The 13,659-nt window shown below is 48.4% G+C and overlaps 1 protein-coding gene and 1 long non-coding RNA gene across 4 annotated transcripts; one reads left to right on the top strand and one right to left on the bottom strand.

The window, feature by feature from the left end:
• The first annotated feature begins 405 nt into the window (after positions 1-405).
• FOXA1 (forkhead box A1) lies at positions 406-9,540 on the top strand. Of its 2 annotated transcripts, XM_045450744.1 has the most exons (3): positions 406-629; positions 2,890-4,216; positions 9,218-9,540. In XM_045450744.1, exons 1-3 carry the CDS (start codon positions 558-560, stop codon positions 9,391-9,393), a joined length of 1,575 nt encoding a protein of 524 aa, XP_045306700.1. In that variant the 5' UTR covers positions 406-557; the 3' UTR covers positions 9,394-9,540. The 2 variants fall into 2 exon arrangements, with proteins under 2 accessions (XP_045306700.1, XP_045306701.1); XM_045450745.1 differs by lacking the exon at positions 9,218-9,540 and having other exon boundaries at positions 415-629; positions 2,890-4,392.
• LOC123583582 lies at positions 5,968-8,329 on the bottom strand. 2 transcript variants are annotated; one of them, XR_006704964.1, is made up of 3 exons: positions 8,093-8,329; positions 7,231-7,434; positions 5,968-6,591 (listed from the first exon to the last, which is right to left on the bottom strand). It is a non-coding gene; the product is annotated as an uncharacterized LOC123583582 (long non-coding RNA). The 2 variants fall into 2 exon arrangements; XR_006704963.1 differs by lacking the exon at positions 8,093-8,329 and having other exon boundaries at positions 7,231-7,730.
• Positions 9,541-13,659: the final 4,119 nt, after the last annotated feature.

The following is a 13,659-nucleotide window of genomic DNA, read 5'->3' as shown; positions in this document are numbered from 1 at the left end:
CCATTTCCCTCTTCCCCCAGCCTCCGGGCTTAAACCAATTACGCTGCTTTGCAAACAAAGTGAGGGCCGGGTTTGAGGGAGGGGGCTCGGCGGGCGGGGGCGCAGGGGGCGCGCAGTGGCAGCGCCGCTGGGCGGGAGGCGCGGCGGCTGGACTGGCGGGCGGTCGCCTCGCAGGTGCACCTCGGGCTTTGTAGGTGCGAGCGTCTTTGTGCGGCGGACAAATGGGGAGAGGACGAGGAGGTGGGCACTCGAGCGACGTAAGATCCACATCAGCTCAACTGCACTCGTCTCGCAGAGGCCACCCGCTCACTTCCCGCGGAGGCGCTCCCGGGCGCCGCGCTCCGCGGCCGCCGCCTGCCCCCGCCCGCCGCGCCGCCTCCGCCGCTCACGCCGCGCCCCGCAGCGCCTGGCTTCCTCCTTGCTAGGGTGGCGTTGGGCTGGCGCGGGCGTTCGGGTGACTGCAGCTACTCGGCTCTCCGCCCCCCGCCCTGCGCCGCGCGGCTGCCCCGTCGCTTCGCACAGGGCTGGATGGTTGCATCGGGCAGGGTGGCTCCAGGATGTTAGGGACTGTGAAGATGGAAGGGCATGAGAGCAGCGACTGGAACAGCTACTACGCGGACACACAGGAGGTGAGAGGCGGGCGGCAGGCGGGACGCTCCCGAAGCCGGTGAGGGGGGACGCCCGGCAGGGTGGGCGGCTGGCGGGCTGTGGGCGCCTTCTCCGTGCCATCGCTGCCTGCCCACCTCCCGATGTGATCCCGACCAGGCCTTGGTCGGGCCTTGGAGCCGGATCCGCGGCCCCGCGAGGGAGGCTGGATCTCGGCGCTTGGAGCGGGCCAGAAGGTTTTAGGAAACTGTGGGCTTTTAAAGCACCCTCTCTGGAAAGCACTTGCCTCTTTGCGGAGAGCGAGAGCCGGAACCAGGCCCGGGGTGCCACGGGTTGGCGGGCGGGCGCCGGCACGAGTTGGAGGTAACTTTAGGAAAGACAGAGCTTGTCTGCAGGGCGACCTCTTCCTCCCATGGTTGAATTCGAAGATGTCTTCAGATGAAAGCGCGCCGCCGTTAAGTTGAGCGTCTTAATAATGAAACGATTCCGAAATTTTATGAAACTTCTTTAAAAGCCCTGTTTGGGGAGAAGTGTGCTCATTCTACCGTAGAACCGCTGGGTGGCGCTGGTGCGAACTGACTTTTCCTCCAGCACGGCGAACCGGGAACCTGTTTCTCTTCATTGTCCCCTTGGTGGCACGTTCATGTGGTTTATTTTACAATGTGCACAAAGGGATTGTGAGGAAAACCAGGTACAGGCAGGACCACCATCTACTAGAAATATTTCCCTGGAAACAGCTGGCGATTAACCCCCAAAAGTTCACCATTGTTAAAAACACTTAATGATACTGCCTTGGAATAATCTTGGGGAGAAGAAAAGAAAAAAAAAAAAAAAACGAAAGTAAAAAATACTTTAAGACATGGACAGAAAAATATAGAATCAGGAAATATTTTTATGGTAATTGTTTTATTTAGATGTGTATATTTTTATATTTACAAACTTAGCTTGAGTTTATTTGCATATCATAGCAGAGTGTTAAATCTGTACAGATTTTATGTTTTCAAATGGAATTGTATTTGCTGATGAAAAAATTTATATTATTTTTATTAAATTATCAGAAGTTTTTATGTTTCTGACTGTATACTGTTAACATATATAGTGCATTCCCAAATTGCTGTTGATAAGGGTTTTCTCCTACTGTTGGCTTAAAAATGAGCTCAGAATTCTTCCTCGGGTTTAATTCAATGCAGTCATCTTGACCCACTAGTCAATGAAGTCCCCTATGGAAAGTGCTTCCTTATAGGTTAAAGCTGAGAATTGGGAAATAGAATAGCATTAAGAGAAAGTAAGTCGACTTTGATTTAGAAATTTAAAGTGAGATTTTAAAGCCAGTCTTTGAAATGATCCACAGCAACATAACAGTATGTGAAACAAAATAGAGTATACCAACAAACTGTGTCACCAAAATTTTTAAATGTTATGGGGCTGAAAACAGATAACGAAATTGATGCAAGTTTTTGAATGTCTTAAAGAGATGTACATGTGAAGTCATGCTAAAGTTAAGTGTAGTGCATTGATATTATTAATCACCGCTCCCTTTCCCTTCTCTTCTTGTAGATCTATTTTTAATTTTTCTCCAAACTTATTTAACTTGAGTTTCTTTCCCTTTTAATATTACAGTTGCTACAAGTAGATGGGAAACACTACTCGTAAATATTATAACAAAGTCACCATTTGGAAAAAAAAATGCTAAGGGTGTATAAAGCCAGTTGTTGAGAAATGGATGGGTCATACGGCCATGAATGATTAGTCCTATCAGGGAGAGTTTAATTAACAGCCACCCCGTACAACAGAGTGCTCCGCGGTCAGCTCAGGCTTAGGCAAGATAGGCACAGAGCTGGTGTTTCTGTTGCACACCCCCAGGTTGCACCGACTTTTTTCTCTAGTTTGGTTAAAACTCCTTTTAACCAAAAGGGTTTTGCTGAGGCCGGCCTGGGGTGGAGACTGGGATACCAACTGGCGTGGATGGGGTAGGCGATGGAGGGACCCCAGAAGCCGGCCCCTGGGCCTGGCATGTAAGGCGATTACACATCTTCCTGGGGACATATTTTCTGTGAGCGCTTCTCTTTCATGCCTGCCGCGATAGGATTTTTCCCCTGCCGCGCAAGACATTTTTTTGCTCTTTCTAGGGAGGGCGCCTGACGGTTTGCCCCGGGTGGGGGGTCCTATGCTTTGCAGAAATGCTCTCTGCAAATCTCCGGGTTTGCCCTGGGAGGATCGGCCGCCCGCGCCCACCACTAACCCCGCCCTTTGGGGCCTCTTCACTTGCTATCTCTGCTCCAGGCCTACTCCTCGGTCCCCGTCAGCAACATGAACTCGGGCCTGGGCTCTATGAACTCCATGAACACCTACATGACCATGAACACCATGACCACCAGCGGCAACATGACCCCAGCTTCGTTCAACATGTCCTACGCAAACCCGGGCCTGGGCGCCGGCCTGAGTCCGGGCGCGGTGGCTGGCATGCCAGGAGGCTCCGCGGGCGCCATGAACAGCATGACGGCTGCGGGCGTGACGGCCATGGGGACAACGCTGAGCCCCGGCGGCATGGGCGCCATGGGCGCGCAGCCCGCGGCCTCCATGAACGGCCTGAGCCCCTACGCCGCTGCCATGAACCCGTGCATGAGCCCCATGGCGTACGCGCCGTCCAACCTGGGCCGCAGCCGAGCGAGTGGCGGCGGCGACGCCAAGACTTTCAAGCGCAGCTACCCGCACGCCAAGCCGCCCTACTCGTACATCTCGCTCATCACCATGGCCATCCAGCAGGCGCCCAGCAAGATGCTCACGCTAAGCGAGATCTACCAGTGGATCATGGACCTCTTCCCTTATTACCGGCAGAACCAGCAACGTTGGCAGAACTCCATCCGGCACTCGCTGTCCTTCAACGACTGCTTCGTCAAAGTGGCGCGATCCCCGGACAAGCCAGGCAAAGGCTCCTACTGGACGCTGCACCCGGACTCCGGCAACATGTTTGAGAACGGTTGTTACTTGCGCCGACAGAAGCGCTTCAAGTGTGAGAAGCAGCCAGGGGCCGGGGGCGGAAGCGGGAGCGGAGGCGGCGGCGGCGGCGGCGGCGGCGGCGCCGCCAAGGGCGGCCCGGAGAGCCGCAAGGACCCCTCGAGCGCCGCCAACCCCAGTGCCAATTCTCCCCTTCATCGGGGCGTGCACGGTAAGGCGGGCCAGCTAGAGGGCGCGCCGGCCCCCGGGCCGGCTGCCAGCCCCCAGACTCTGGACCACAGCGGGGCGACAGCGACAGGGGGCGCCTCGGAGTTGAAGACTCCAGCCTCCTCGGCGGCGCCCCCGATCAGCTCTGGGCCAGGGGCGCTGGTTTCTGTGCCTCCCTCCCACCCGGCGCATGGCCTGGCACCCCACGAGTCCCAGCTGCACCTGAAAGGGGACCCCCACTACTCCTTCAACCACCCCTTTTCCATCAACAACCTCATGTCCTCCTCGGAGCAGCAGCACAAGCTGGACTTCAAGGCGTACGAGCAGGCACTACAGTACTCGCCCTATGGCGCTGCGTTGCCCGCCAGCCTGCCGCTCGGCAGCGCCTCGGTGGCCACCAGGAGCCCCATCGAGCCCTCAGCCCTGGAGCCAGCGTACTACCAAGGTGTGTATTCCAGACCCGTCCTAAACACTTCCTAGCTCCCTGGGACTGGGGGTTTGTCTGGCATGGCCATGCTGGTAGCAAGAGAGAGAGACACACAGAGAGAAAATCAACAGCAAACCAAACCACACATATCGAGCCGACAACAGCATAATAAAATCCCAACTATTTTTATTTCATTTTTTTTGTGTGTGTGTGCACAATCTTTTCCCCAGTGCAAAGGACTGTTACTTTGTTATTGTATTCAAAATGCCTTGTGTATATTATTACAAAGAAAACCCATCCCAAACCAACAAAAAATTTTTTCCTGCCAAGTTTAACGATCCACAAATGTATATATAAAATCTTCCTATTTCCTTATTCCTGTCCCTTCCCTCTTTCCCCTCCAGACACATTCCAGTCTGTGCAGGGTTTATTTAAAAAAAAAAAAGAAGAAGAAGAAAGATGGTCAAACTTGTAAAATATTTGTTTGTGCTTCCCCCCCTTCCACCACCTGACCTCTCCACAAGTTTACAGGTCTATGGCAATACTCTTAACCATAAGAACTGAAAGAGTGAAGAAACAAGTAGACACTAGGGACTATTAAACGTATTTGAAGGACAATACTGCTGTTATGCAGCAAAACATAAACTGATTATAAACATCAGAGCCATTTGTTATTCAGCTTACATTTCTGATACATTCAGATATGGAATACATATATATTATGTACGAACTTATTTATGCACATGCTCAGATATGTAGACATCCTCCATATATTTGCATAACATATAGAAGTAATACGTAGGTGTTATACATGCTACATTTTCAAGAGTTGCCTGACCAAGAAGTTACAAAGACACCCCTCTCCCTTGTCCTCTCTACCCACATATAGCCCTGGGAATCAATTCCTCAAGAATTGCAATCCTCAATAACTCTGCTCCTTGCTTTGCAGAGTGCCATTGTCATGTCATTCTGAGGTCACAGAACATGTATAAAATTAGCTTCTCTGTATCTATACCATTTAAATAATATTTTTTTTTCCAGGAAAAAGGGAATATTACAATGTTGGAGGAGAGATAAGTTATAGGGAGTGGTATTTCAAAATTTGGTCCAAGATCCCAAAATCCAATTGATTGTGGCCATTTTAATTATTGTCATCATGTGCTTGTTTCATTCAGTGTTAATGCACTTTTCACAGCTGGACATGGTGTTAGTATAGCCAGACGGGTTTCATTCTTCTTCTTTGCTTTCTCAATGTTAATTTATTGCATGGTTTATTCCTTTTTTTTTCTTTATAGTTGAAATTACTTTAAATGATGGTTAAAATTACAAATTAAAAATGTTAATTTTATCAATGTGATTGTAATTAAAATATTTTGATTTAAATAACAAAAATGATAAATTTTAAGCCGTGGAATATGTTCTTGATCATTTGCAGTTAAGGACTTTAAATAAATCAAATGTTAACAAAAAAAAGTATTTCTGTTATTTTCCTTAATTAAGTCCAAAATAGGAATTCTGATTATGATATTTTGCAAAGTCCGGCACTGAATATAAATGGCAAAAAGGAAAATGATCTAAAACAAAATTGTTTTGTTTATGTTTATTACATGAACTTGAGGCTAGTAAAAAGCAGTTACAGTAATGCAATAAAAGTGGGTAGATAAATTGATGTGATATCCCAAGAATTGAGATTTTTAAGATTGTTTATTCCCGGTAATGTTTACTTCAGTTTTTGAGATGAGCTTAAGCCTTCTATGTTTCCTTTGAGCCTGTCCACAATGAAATCAAATTCATTAATATAACTACAGTGCCCCCTTCTTCAATGTATAATTTTCCTTTATCTGAGAAGTATTCTAGGAGAATAAAATATCATATGTGGCTGATAAAATTAAGTTGTCCACAACAAAGAATCCTGAACTCTCTCTCTCTCTCTCTCTTTTTTTTTTCCATTAAAAGAGAAACAAAACCATCATGGTTGCTTTGGAGGGGGTGAAGGGGAGGCAAGTTAATTCACTCCTGCAGGGGAAGCTTTGTGCCATCAGGACATTTCAGGGTAGCTGCTATTTTGTATTTTGTGAAGATACTTCTAAAAATACGGTTTCTAAAAATATCATTCCTGAGAACTTTAAAGCTGATTTGTTTGCCTTCTAAGAAGCTTTTAAATGCAACTTCACACCCCTACAGTTGCTTGAGATCACAAAATCATTAATCTCCTTTGATAGTAGGCTCACTTTCCAGTCCACCTATTTCTTTGTAAGTCTTGTTCGGATTGACATCAACAATAACAACACCAGCCCAAGCAGAGGCTAGCCTGCCTGAGCCCCTGTGTATGAACTCCATCCTCGCCAAGGCTTGAACTTGGACAGCCTTTACTTTGATCGCCCCACTCCACACTGCGGACAAGATAAAAAGAGCTGTGTGAGTCCCTTAATTATCGCGTAATTGCCTCCCCAGATGAGAGAAGGGGTGGCGTGTAGCACTTGAGAAAAATCCAGAAATCCAAGCCCCCCCCCCCACTTCAGCTAATGAAAGGAGAGAGAAATAACTGGTTTGAATAATTTCAAAACCTAATTTAGAGGCCTCTCGGGAGGCCATTAAAGTCCCAAAGAGAGAAAAAAGCTTTCAATCACAATAGTTACTTATATTTATATAGCAGGTAAACAAAAGTTGGTAAATTCGAATTCCAAATGTGATATGAGGGCGTGAGTTTGGGCCTAGGAATTTTACCAGCCGCACTGAATCTAAATCGTCTACCCCTGGGTGATGTTCCCTTCCTCTGTTTAACAAATTAGCAATATCAATGTTTTGCTTCACCCTCTGGGCTTAAGTCGGCCTTAGCTCTCTGTTACTTGGCAAAGACTTTTTCTAGGCTTGCGGGGGGCGAGGCGCTGTGGGCTGACCACAGAGGCTACTTTGGAAATCTGCCTGAGAAGCTAGCACGGTGGATCTCGGGGAGCTGGTCTCGTGGGGTTCTCAGGCGATTTTCCGCCACCTCTGGGCAGTAAACAGCCCCCTCCCCCCTCCCCGGGCACCTTGCGCGCGCTCTGCAACGTCTGGCCGAGGTGATCTGCGCCCCGCGCGTTAGGTTGTGCGCCGTTTGGGGCAAAGGCAGCCGGTTGCCGGGGAAGAGGGACAGAGCAGGCCCGCAAGCCTCTCGGGGTGACAAGTGCAGTTAGTTCTTCATTGTTTGGGCATTTTCCCCTCCTAGCGAATAAATCTTCTGTTGAGCCCGAGACCTAAAAGTCAACAAAGAAGGCCAGGCGTCGCTTTACCGCTACTGTGGCCCAACGCCCGCGTTGCCGCGGCTGCTCCCGCTGCGTAATCCCTTCCTCGGAAACCCGGACACACAAACGCCGGAACGCCCGGGGCTGGGGCGCCGCGCCCCAGGGCCAGGAGGAAAACATCTGTGGTTCCGAGGGAGTGCCGGGACCCTCCTCGAGCGCGGCACCTTCTCGTGACCCCCGCCCGCCCCCCTTTTCGTCGTCGAGTTTCTGTATTTCTTCACCTCGGACACTCCCGTAGATGAGGGCCGGAAAGGGGATGCTGACCGCTCGGCCGCGGGCCACCGGGCTCGCTTTATTTAGGAATTTCCCTCGTGGTGGGGGAGGGGTCTCCGGATGGGGCGGGAGGGAGTGAGAAGAAAAAAAAAAAAAACCAAAAAACAAAACCCTTCCTACAGACCCTAGAGCAAAGCTGCCGTGGCCCTCCGATGCAGTGACGACGCCACCACTGAGCACTTTTAGAAAAAAACAAAACTGTTTTGGGAGTGAGTGGAGTCCAGGGGAAGAGAACTTTACATGTAACTTTCACCTGGTTCCGGGACTGACGCATTTTTTAAATTGATATAAAGAGAAGAAGACAACTAAACACAGATAGGGAAGAAGAAAAGCTCACGAGAAACTACACAACTTAGAAGTGTTCCCAAGTAGAAGGCAGCTCGGTCTGTTTCTACATGATGGCTATTACAGTGTGTACGTCAGAAATAAAATGTAATTTCCATTGTCCCTTCTTGAACTGTTCATAGCAGAATAAGCTGGTGAGAATTATTACGGGAGGAGGGATTAAACAAGCAATCCTATTAAAGTTCTTAACTTCTGTTTTCATTTTCTGAAGCCTAGAATACTCAACTGATTTCACTGAAAGCATACAAAAAAACATTGTTTTTCTCAGGAGTCTAACAGATTTGAATGATCTACAGCATAAAAGAGTTCCTGGAGTGATAAAATGTAAAAATTTTGTTTTGGCACTTTGAAAAATTGATCTCAGTTCCACAAAAATGCTTATTCAGTTTCTTTGCAAAAACTTCTGCGATCAATTCAAATTCCTTTCAATGCAGACCAAAGTAGGAGACCTGTAGCCCAAATTAATTAACCTTTCCTTAAGATCAATTGGTTTTCTGTTGATTTAGCAGTAATAATGTAGAACATTTAGCTATAATGTATTTTAATGTGATACTTCAATATGTCAAGAGGAAATACTCATTGAAAAGATAAAATTGCTTAAATTATTTAATAGATGTTTAATAAATTTGTAGAAATATTTTATTTTCAAAAATTAAATCTTATTCGCTTATTTGAATTGTAGTAAAATGTTTTGCAACTAAATGGAGTTAAGATAATGTCTAATTAGTTTGAGATAATTATGTGCAAAACGTTGACTATTTGTAAACTACCTTGGACAAAATAGGTCAATAAGTTATGCAGAAATTTAGAAATAAGAATTTCTCAAATACAAGGAATCATTAACATCAATAGAAACTCATGAGAGTAAGAGTGTAATAAAATGAAACAAGTTGGAAGATTCTACAACCTTTTCATCTAGAAATAGAATCTATTTGGGCAGATATAAGGTGTGTTGTTTTTTACAGCAGCCATTTCTGCAAGTTTTATTTTCTACCACTGATCCTATTTGGTGTATCCAAATAACATTTAACAGGTTAAATGTTCTGGTTTTTTTTTTTTTTTCTTCCAAATAGTTACATTTAAGGCCATAATGGTTTCATTGGTGTGTCTCTTTTAGCTCCCAGTCTAGCTGGGTTCACTGAACTTTGGACCCTGCAGACTGCAACCCTCACCACCCTCGACTCCAGCCATCATTCTGGCAAGCAATATGGAGTTGGAGAATACCCATGCATTTCAGTTTTAACGTGTACAATGCATACATTTTCTTACTATAAACATTTTTTAAAAACCTGACAAGAGGGAAATCCTCACTTGCTACCTTTCTCTAACTTCTTCATTTCTCCAATTATGTCAGCTATGACTACAGAGCAAAAAAAGCAGAGCTCATGGTAAGCACAAGCTCTCCTCTGTAGCCCAAGAAAGTGAGAAGCCACCTTCTTTCTAGATGCCACTTCTATATGTTCTACTCAATGTAAAGTATAAAAGCAGAATATTCTCCCTCAAAATCTGGGAAGGAAAAGGCTTAAATGAAAAAGGTGCTTGGGGACCTCCGAATCCAGGTGGGATGCTGGTCAAGTCCCATCAAGATCAAGTTCAGAGCGGCCAGTACTAAGGCAGGCCTGACTCCCAGTTCTAAGTGTGAGGTTTCCCTTGGTTGACTTTATATTTCTCTCCTCAAGATTACATCACGGTCTTTAAAAAAAAAAAAAAAAATCCCTGAAACCCAGAAAAACAACCTGGAAATACCCCCCAAAGGACTACTTCGAAATAGGGAACAATGCATTGAACCGGAAATCTCTTTAGTTTCTTTCCTCTCTCCCATGAAATTTTAGTTACTCCTTTGCTTGTCTAATCATGTCCTAGGTCAGTTGTTGTTGTTGTTTTCCCTTTCTTTCACACCAAAGAGCTGGTATTTTAAAACACAACCAATATAATGAGAACTGTAAGGGGTTTCGTGGTGGTTTGTTTCGTTTATATATTTAAGGACCCATTATGCACGAGGGAGGTAGTAGGCTCCCATTTAGTGCTACACTCTTAGAGAGCTGGTTTTCTTTCCGCGATCCAGTTGACCGATGCATTTTTGGAACGTTCCCCTAGCTCTGGGTCCCACCTGGGAGCCTCGTGCTTCTTCACTCCCATAGCCCAGCCACAACCGCCTAACCCAACGTCTGCTTAGCCGGAGCGCCAACTCCCGCCGCGTCTTTCACCGCTTTTGCATGGGTGGAGGCCGATTCATCAGCTCAAACTGCAACGAGCCGTGTTGCGGCGCAGGGCAACGTCCAGGTTTCCTCACCTCTCCCCGGAGTCACACTGCCTTCTGCCGACACGCGCTTCCTTTGTGTTATGCCTGGCTAATATATTAATGGGGCGGATAACCCGGATCCTTTGTGGGGGGTAGCGGGGGGAGGGGTGGAGACCGGGAAGGGAACGGAACAGCTCCAGTCGCTGACCCTTGGGCCGGAGTTCAGAGGAGGGAGGGTTGGCGGAGGGGGGCGCGGGATGCGAATGGAGGTGAGGAAAGTTCACGTTAAGGGCACTGAAAGTAAACTTAATTAACTTCGTGCAACAAGTTTTTGGAAAAGGTGGTCTGGTGCTAATGTCCTGTGCTGGGTTCAGAATTGCGAGGCGGGACGCCGCGCACGCTGGAGAAACCGCCCGGCTGGCTGAGCGGGCCGCGCGCCTGCTGCTGGGTGTCCGCCTGCCCTCCCGTGGTCCCCTCACCCCCGCCGGGAGCCCGGTCGCGCTGCGCGGTGCCGAGTCACAGGCGCACAATCTTAACTGCGTGTGGCACGGCTGGCCCTCTCGGAGGGGAACGCCTTCGCAGACTCATCGAGCTCTAGCTAAGTCGGATACGTTAGTTGCTCGGTTCTGATGGTTGAAAACCAGGCTCGCTGCGCTCCTGAGACCCTTGCCGTCCCCACCCTCACCTACAAAGGGCTGGCCTCCCGGTCAGAGGTCTTCACTGATCACCCATAGATGATGGGACCCCCGCGTCACGCCACGAAGTGGGCGCGAGAAACGGAGACCTTGCGGCCCCGGGGGGACGCGGCTTCTGGGTGCGGGCCTTGTCCCTGCCTCCCAGGCTGCTGGCGCGGTGGGGCCCCCTCCCCGCCAGGCCTGCCGCCCCGCCCGCCAGACGGTGCCCGGGCGCCCCGAGACATATGCTGCCCGCAGGCCGCGCGGCCCGACGTGGTGCTCATTGCCGAGGCGGTTCTCAGCCCATCAAAAGCCCAGGCTTTCTTCAGCCGTATGGGCCGCGAGGTGAACAACAATGGCCGGGCCCCTTCACTTCAAAAGCGGCGATCAGGGGAAAGGCTCCCGCACAGAATTTTTTTTTTTTTTCTTCCTCCTCCACAGCCTTTCATTCCTAGTTAAAAAAAAAAAAAAAAAAAAAAAAAAAAAAGGCATCAGCAACTCCAGGGCCCGGGCGAGCCTAATGCCCTTTGATGGGGATTGAATTCATTATCTCCAATAACACAATTGTGCTTGGCCAACGAAAAGAGCAAAGCAGGGCTCTATCCAGCCCGAGGGGCCCGGCCGGGCGGGGCGGGCGGGCGAAGCGCGCTCCTGGGACCAGCTCCGAGGCGCGGACTCCGCCGGCCCGGCCCGGGCTCGGGCTGCCCCAGGGCGCGGGCCCGCCCCGAGGCTGCAGGACGGGCGGCGCCGCCTGAGGAGACTGCGCCGGGAGGGGGCGGGGCGGCACTCTCGTTTGATTTATTTTTCGTGTCTCCCTTTGCAGTCATTCCCCGAGGGCCGCCTCGAGGGCTGGGTGTTTATTCTCCTTCCTCCGCGACTCCGGTTGCAGAGCCGTCCCTGGCGCCCGAGGCGTGCAGGCCTGAAAGGTCGCCAGGCGCCCCCGGCCGAGCGCAAAGGGCTCCCGGCATCCCGGCCGCGCCGCCCAGTCCCGGTGCCCATGGTTCGGAGCCAGCTTTACTTTCAACCTAGCACCGATAAACGGGGATTTCAGTCGCCCCTGCTCTGGAGTCATTTTCTGCTGATGCTCTCCACACCCGCTTTCACGCCAGCCATCCGCACTGATCGCACAACGGCGCCTCGGCGGTCTTGGCCGAGGCCGGGGCACCGCGTCCCGCATCCGGGTGCAGGGTCCCGGTGCGGGGGGTGCTGCACCACCCCATTTGCTTCCGGCTGCGTGGACACTGCGCCCGGGACCGCGACTTGGACGTCAGCGCCTCCTCCCGGGTTCCACTGGCATGCTTGCCCTTTCAGACACCTCTAGCCTCTGCTTCTCTGCTATCCTGAGTGAACGGAGGTGAAAACAGACTAAAACAGGCAGTATCACGTGCCTTGACCCAGGGTGTGTGTGTGTGTGTGTGTGTGTGACACCGACAGAGCAGTGAGAGGCAGAGACAGCGGGAAATTCCCTAAGAATCATGATCCAAGAAGACCTCTATAGTTTAGTGTCTAAAATACGACTTTCAGTCATCATTACTGGGTATTCTTCCTACACAATCCTATTTGCCCCCCTCACCATTACTGAGGAAGGTATGTATTGCAGTTTTATGTCAGTCAGATAAAGAATAATAAAACTTAAAGTGGTTTGGGTTTTTTGTTTTGCAACAACACTTATGGAACGTTGGTAGGAACCATGGATTAGGATTAGTAGTTCCTTGCCAATTTGTCATGAGTATGCCAATCTTCAAGTGATGGATTCCTCGCCTTTCTCTTCAGGGAATTAGACACACACACACACATACACACACACACACACCCTACAGTATACATGTGCTGGCTCTAATATATAGAGTGTACACATACAATTAAATATCTGATTTAGGGGAGCATCTATGAGACCTTGGCATCTACAAAACTGTCCCCAAAGCATGAAATCAATAAAGTGATCTGCTGATTTGAGTAAAGCAAGAAAAGCATTTCAGATTAATATTTTCAGCTAGGTATTATTCTCATCAGGAGATACAGGAATTTATTTATTTAATTAATTATTTCCCTTCATCATTTATTTATTTGTAACATTTACAAATTTAGCCCTAGAACTCTGACCACTCCAATTTTTAGGTCTAGGCACTTGGAGTAAGGAGAGGAGAGAAAAAATCCAGTATGATAGGTAAGATTAAAAAGAAGTCTTCAGTTCTTTCTTCCTTCCTTTTTTACCTTTTCTTTTTGTCTTATAGAACAGCATCCTGAATATAACTTATGTTAAAACATATATTTGCTTTTGTGAAATCTTTTTCATTTACATCAAAAAGGGTGTAAAACATTTACCTTGCAGATATTCTGAGAAGTCCATGGGCAGTGCTATTCTTTAGATATTAAACTCCCAATACTTATCTCAAGTTATCAAAGAATACGTAACTTCTCTTCTGGACCCTTACCCCAGCTTTTGTTAATCTATTAAAGAATAGGTTTGAATTTTGGTGACCAGTATATTTCCAGCGTGGTGTTACTTTAGTCACCTTAAAAAGATCTCTTTTGTAACATCAATGGGAGGCTTAATCTTTGTCCTTAATTGTGACACCTTATTCCACATGTGATAGATTGTTGTGCGTCCTTCACATGTTTCAAAATATTGTGGAACTAAAG

This window comes from Leopardus geoffroyi, chromosome B3 (assembly GCF_018350155.1).
Source record: "Leopardus geoffroyi isolate Oge1 chromosome B3, O.geoffroyi_Oge1_pat1.0, whole genome shotgun sequence".
In the NCBI taxonomy this organism is placed as follows: domain Eukaryota; kingdom Metazoa; phylum Chordata; class Mammalia; order Carnivora; family Felidae; genus Leopardus; species Leopardus geoffroyi.
Note: the sequence above shows the minus strand (reverse complement) of the source record. Positions and strands in the feature narration are given on the sequence as shown.

What these genes read in the sequence shown, in the direction of transcription:
- FOXA1 (XM_045450744.1), top strand. Translation starts at nt 558, where the DNA reads ATGTTAGGGACTGTGAAGATGGAAGGGCATGAGAGCAGCGACTGGAAC. An exon ending in ACTACGCGGACACACAGGAG is followed by an intron (nt 630 to 2,889) that starts GTGAGAGGCGGG and finishes TCTCTGCTCCAG; the next exon opens with GCCTACTCCTCGGTCCCCGT. An exon ending in GGAGCCAGCGTACTACCAAG is followed by an intron (nt 4,217 to 9,217) that starts GTGTGTATTCCA and finishes TGTCTCTTTTAG; the next exon opens with CTCCCAGTCTAGCTGGGTTC.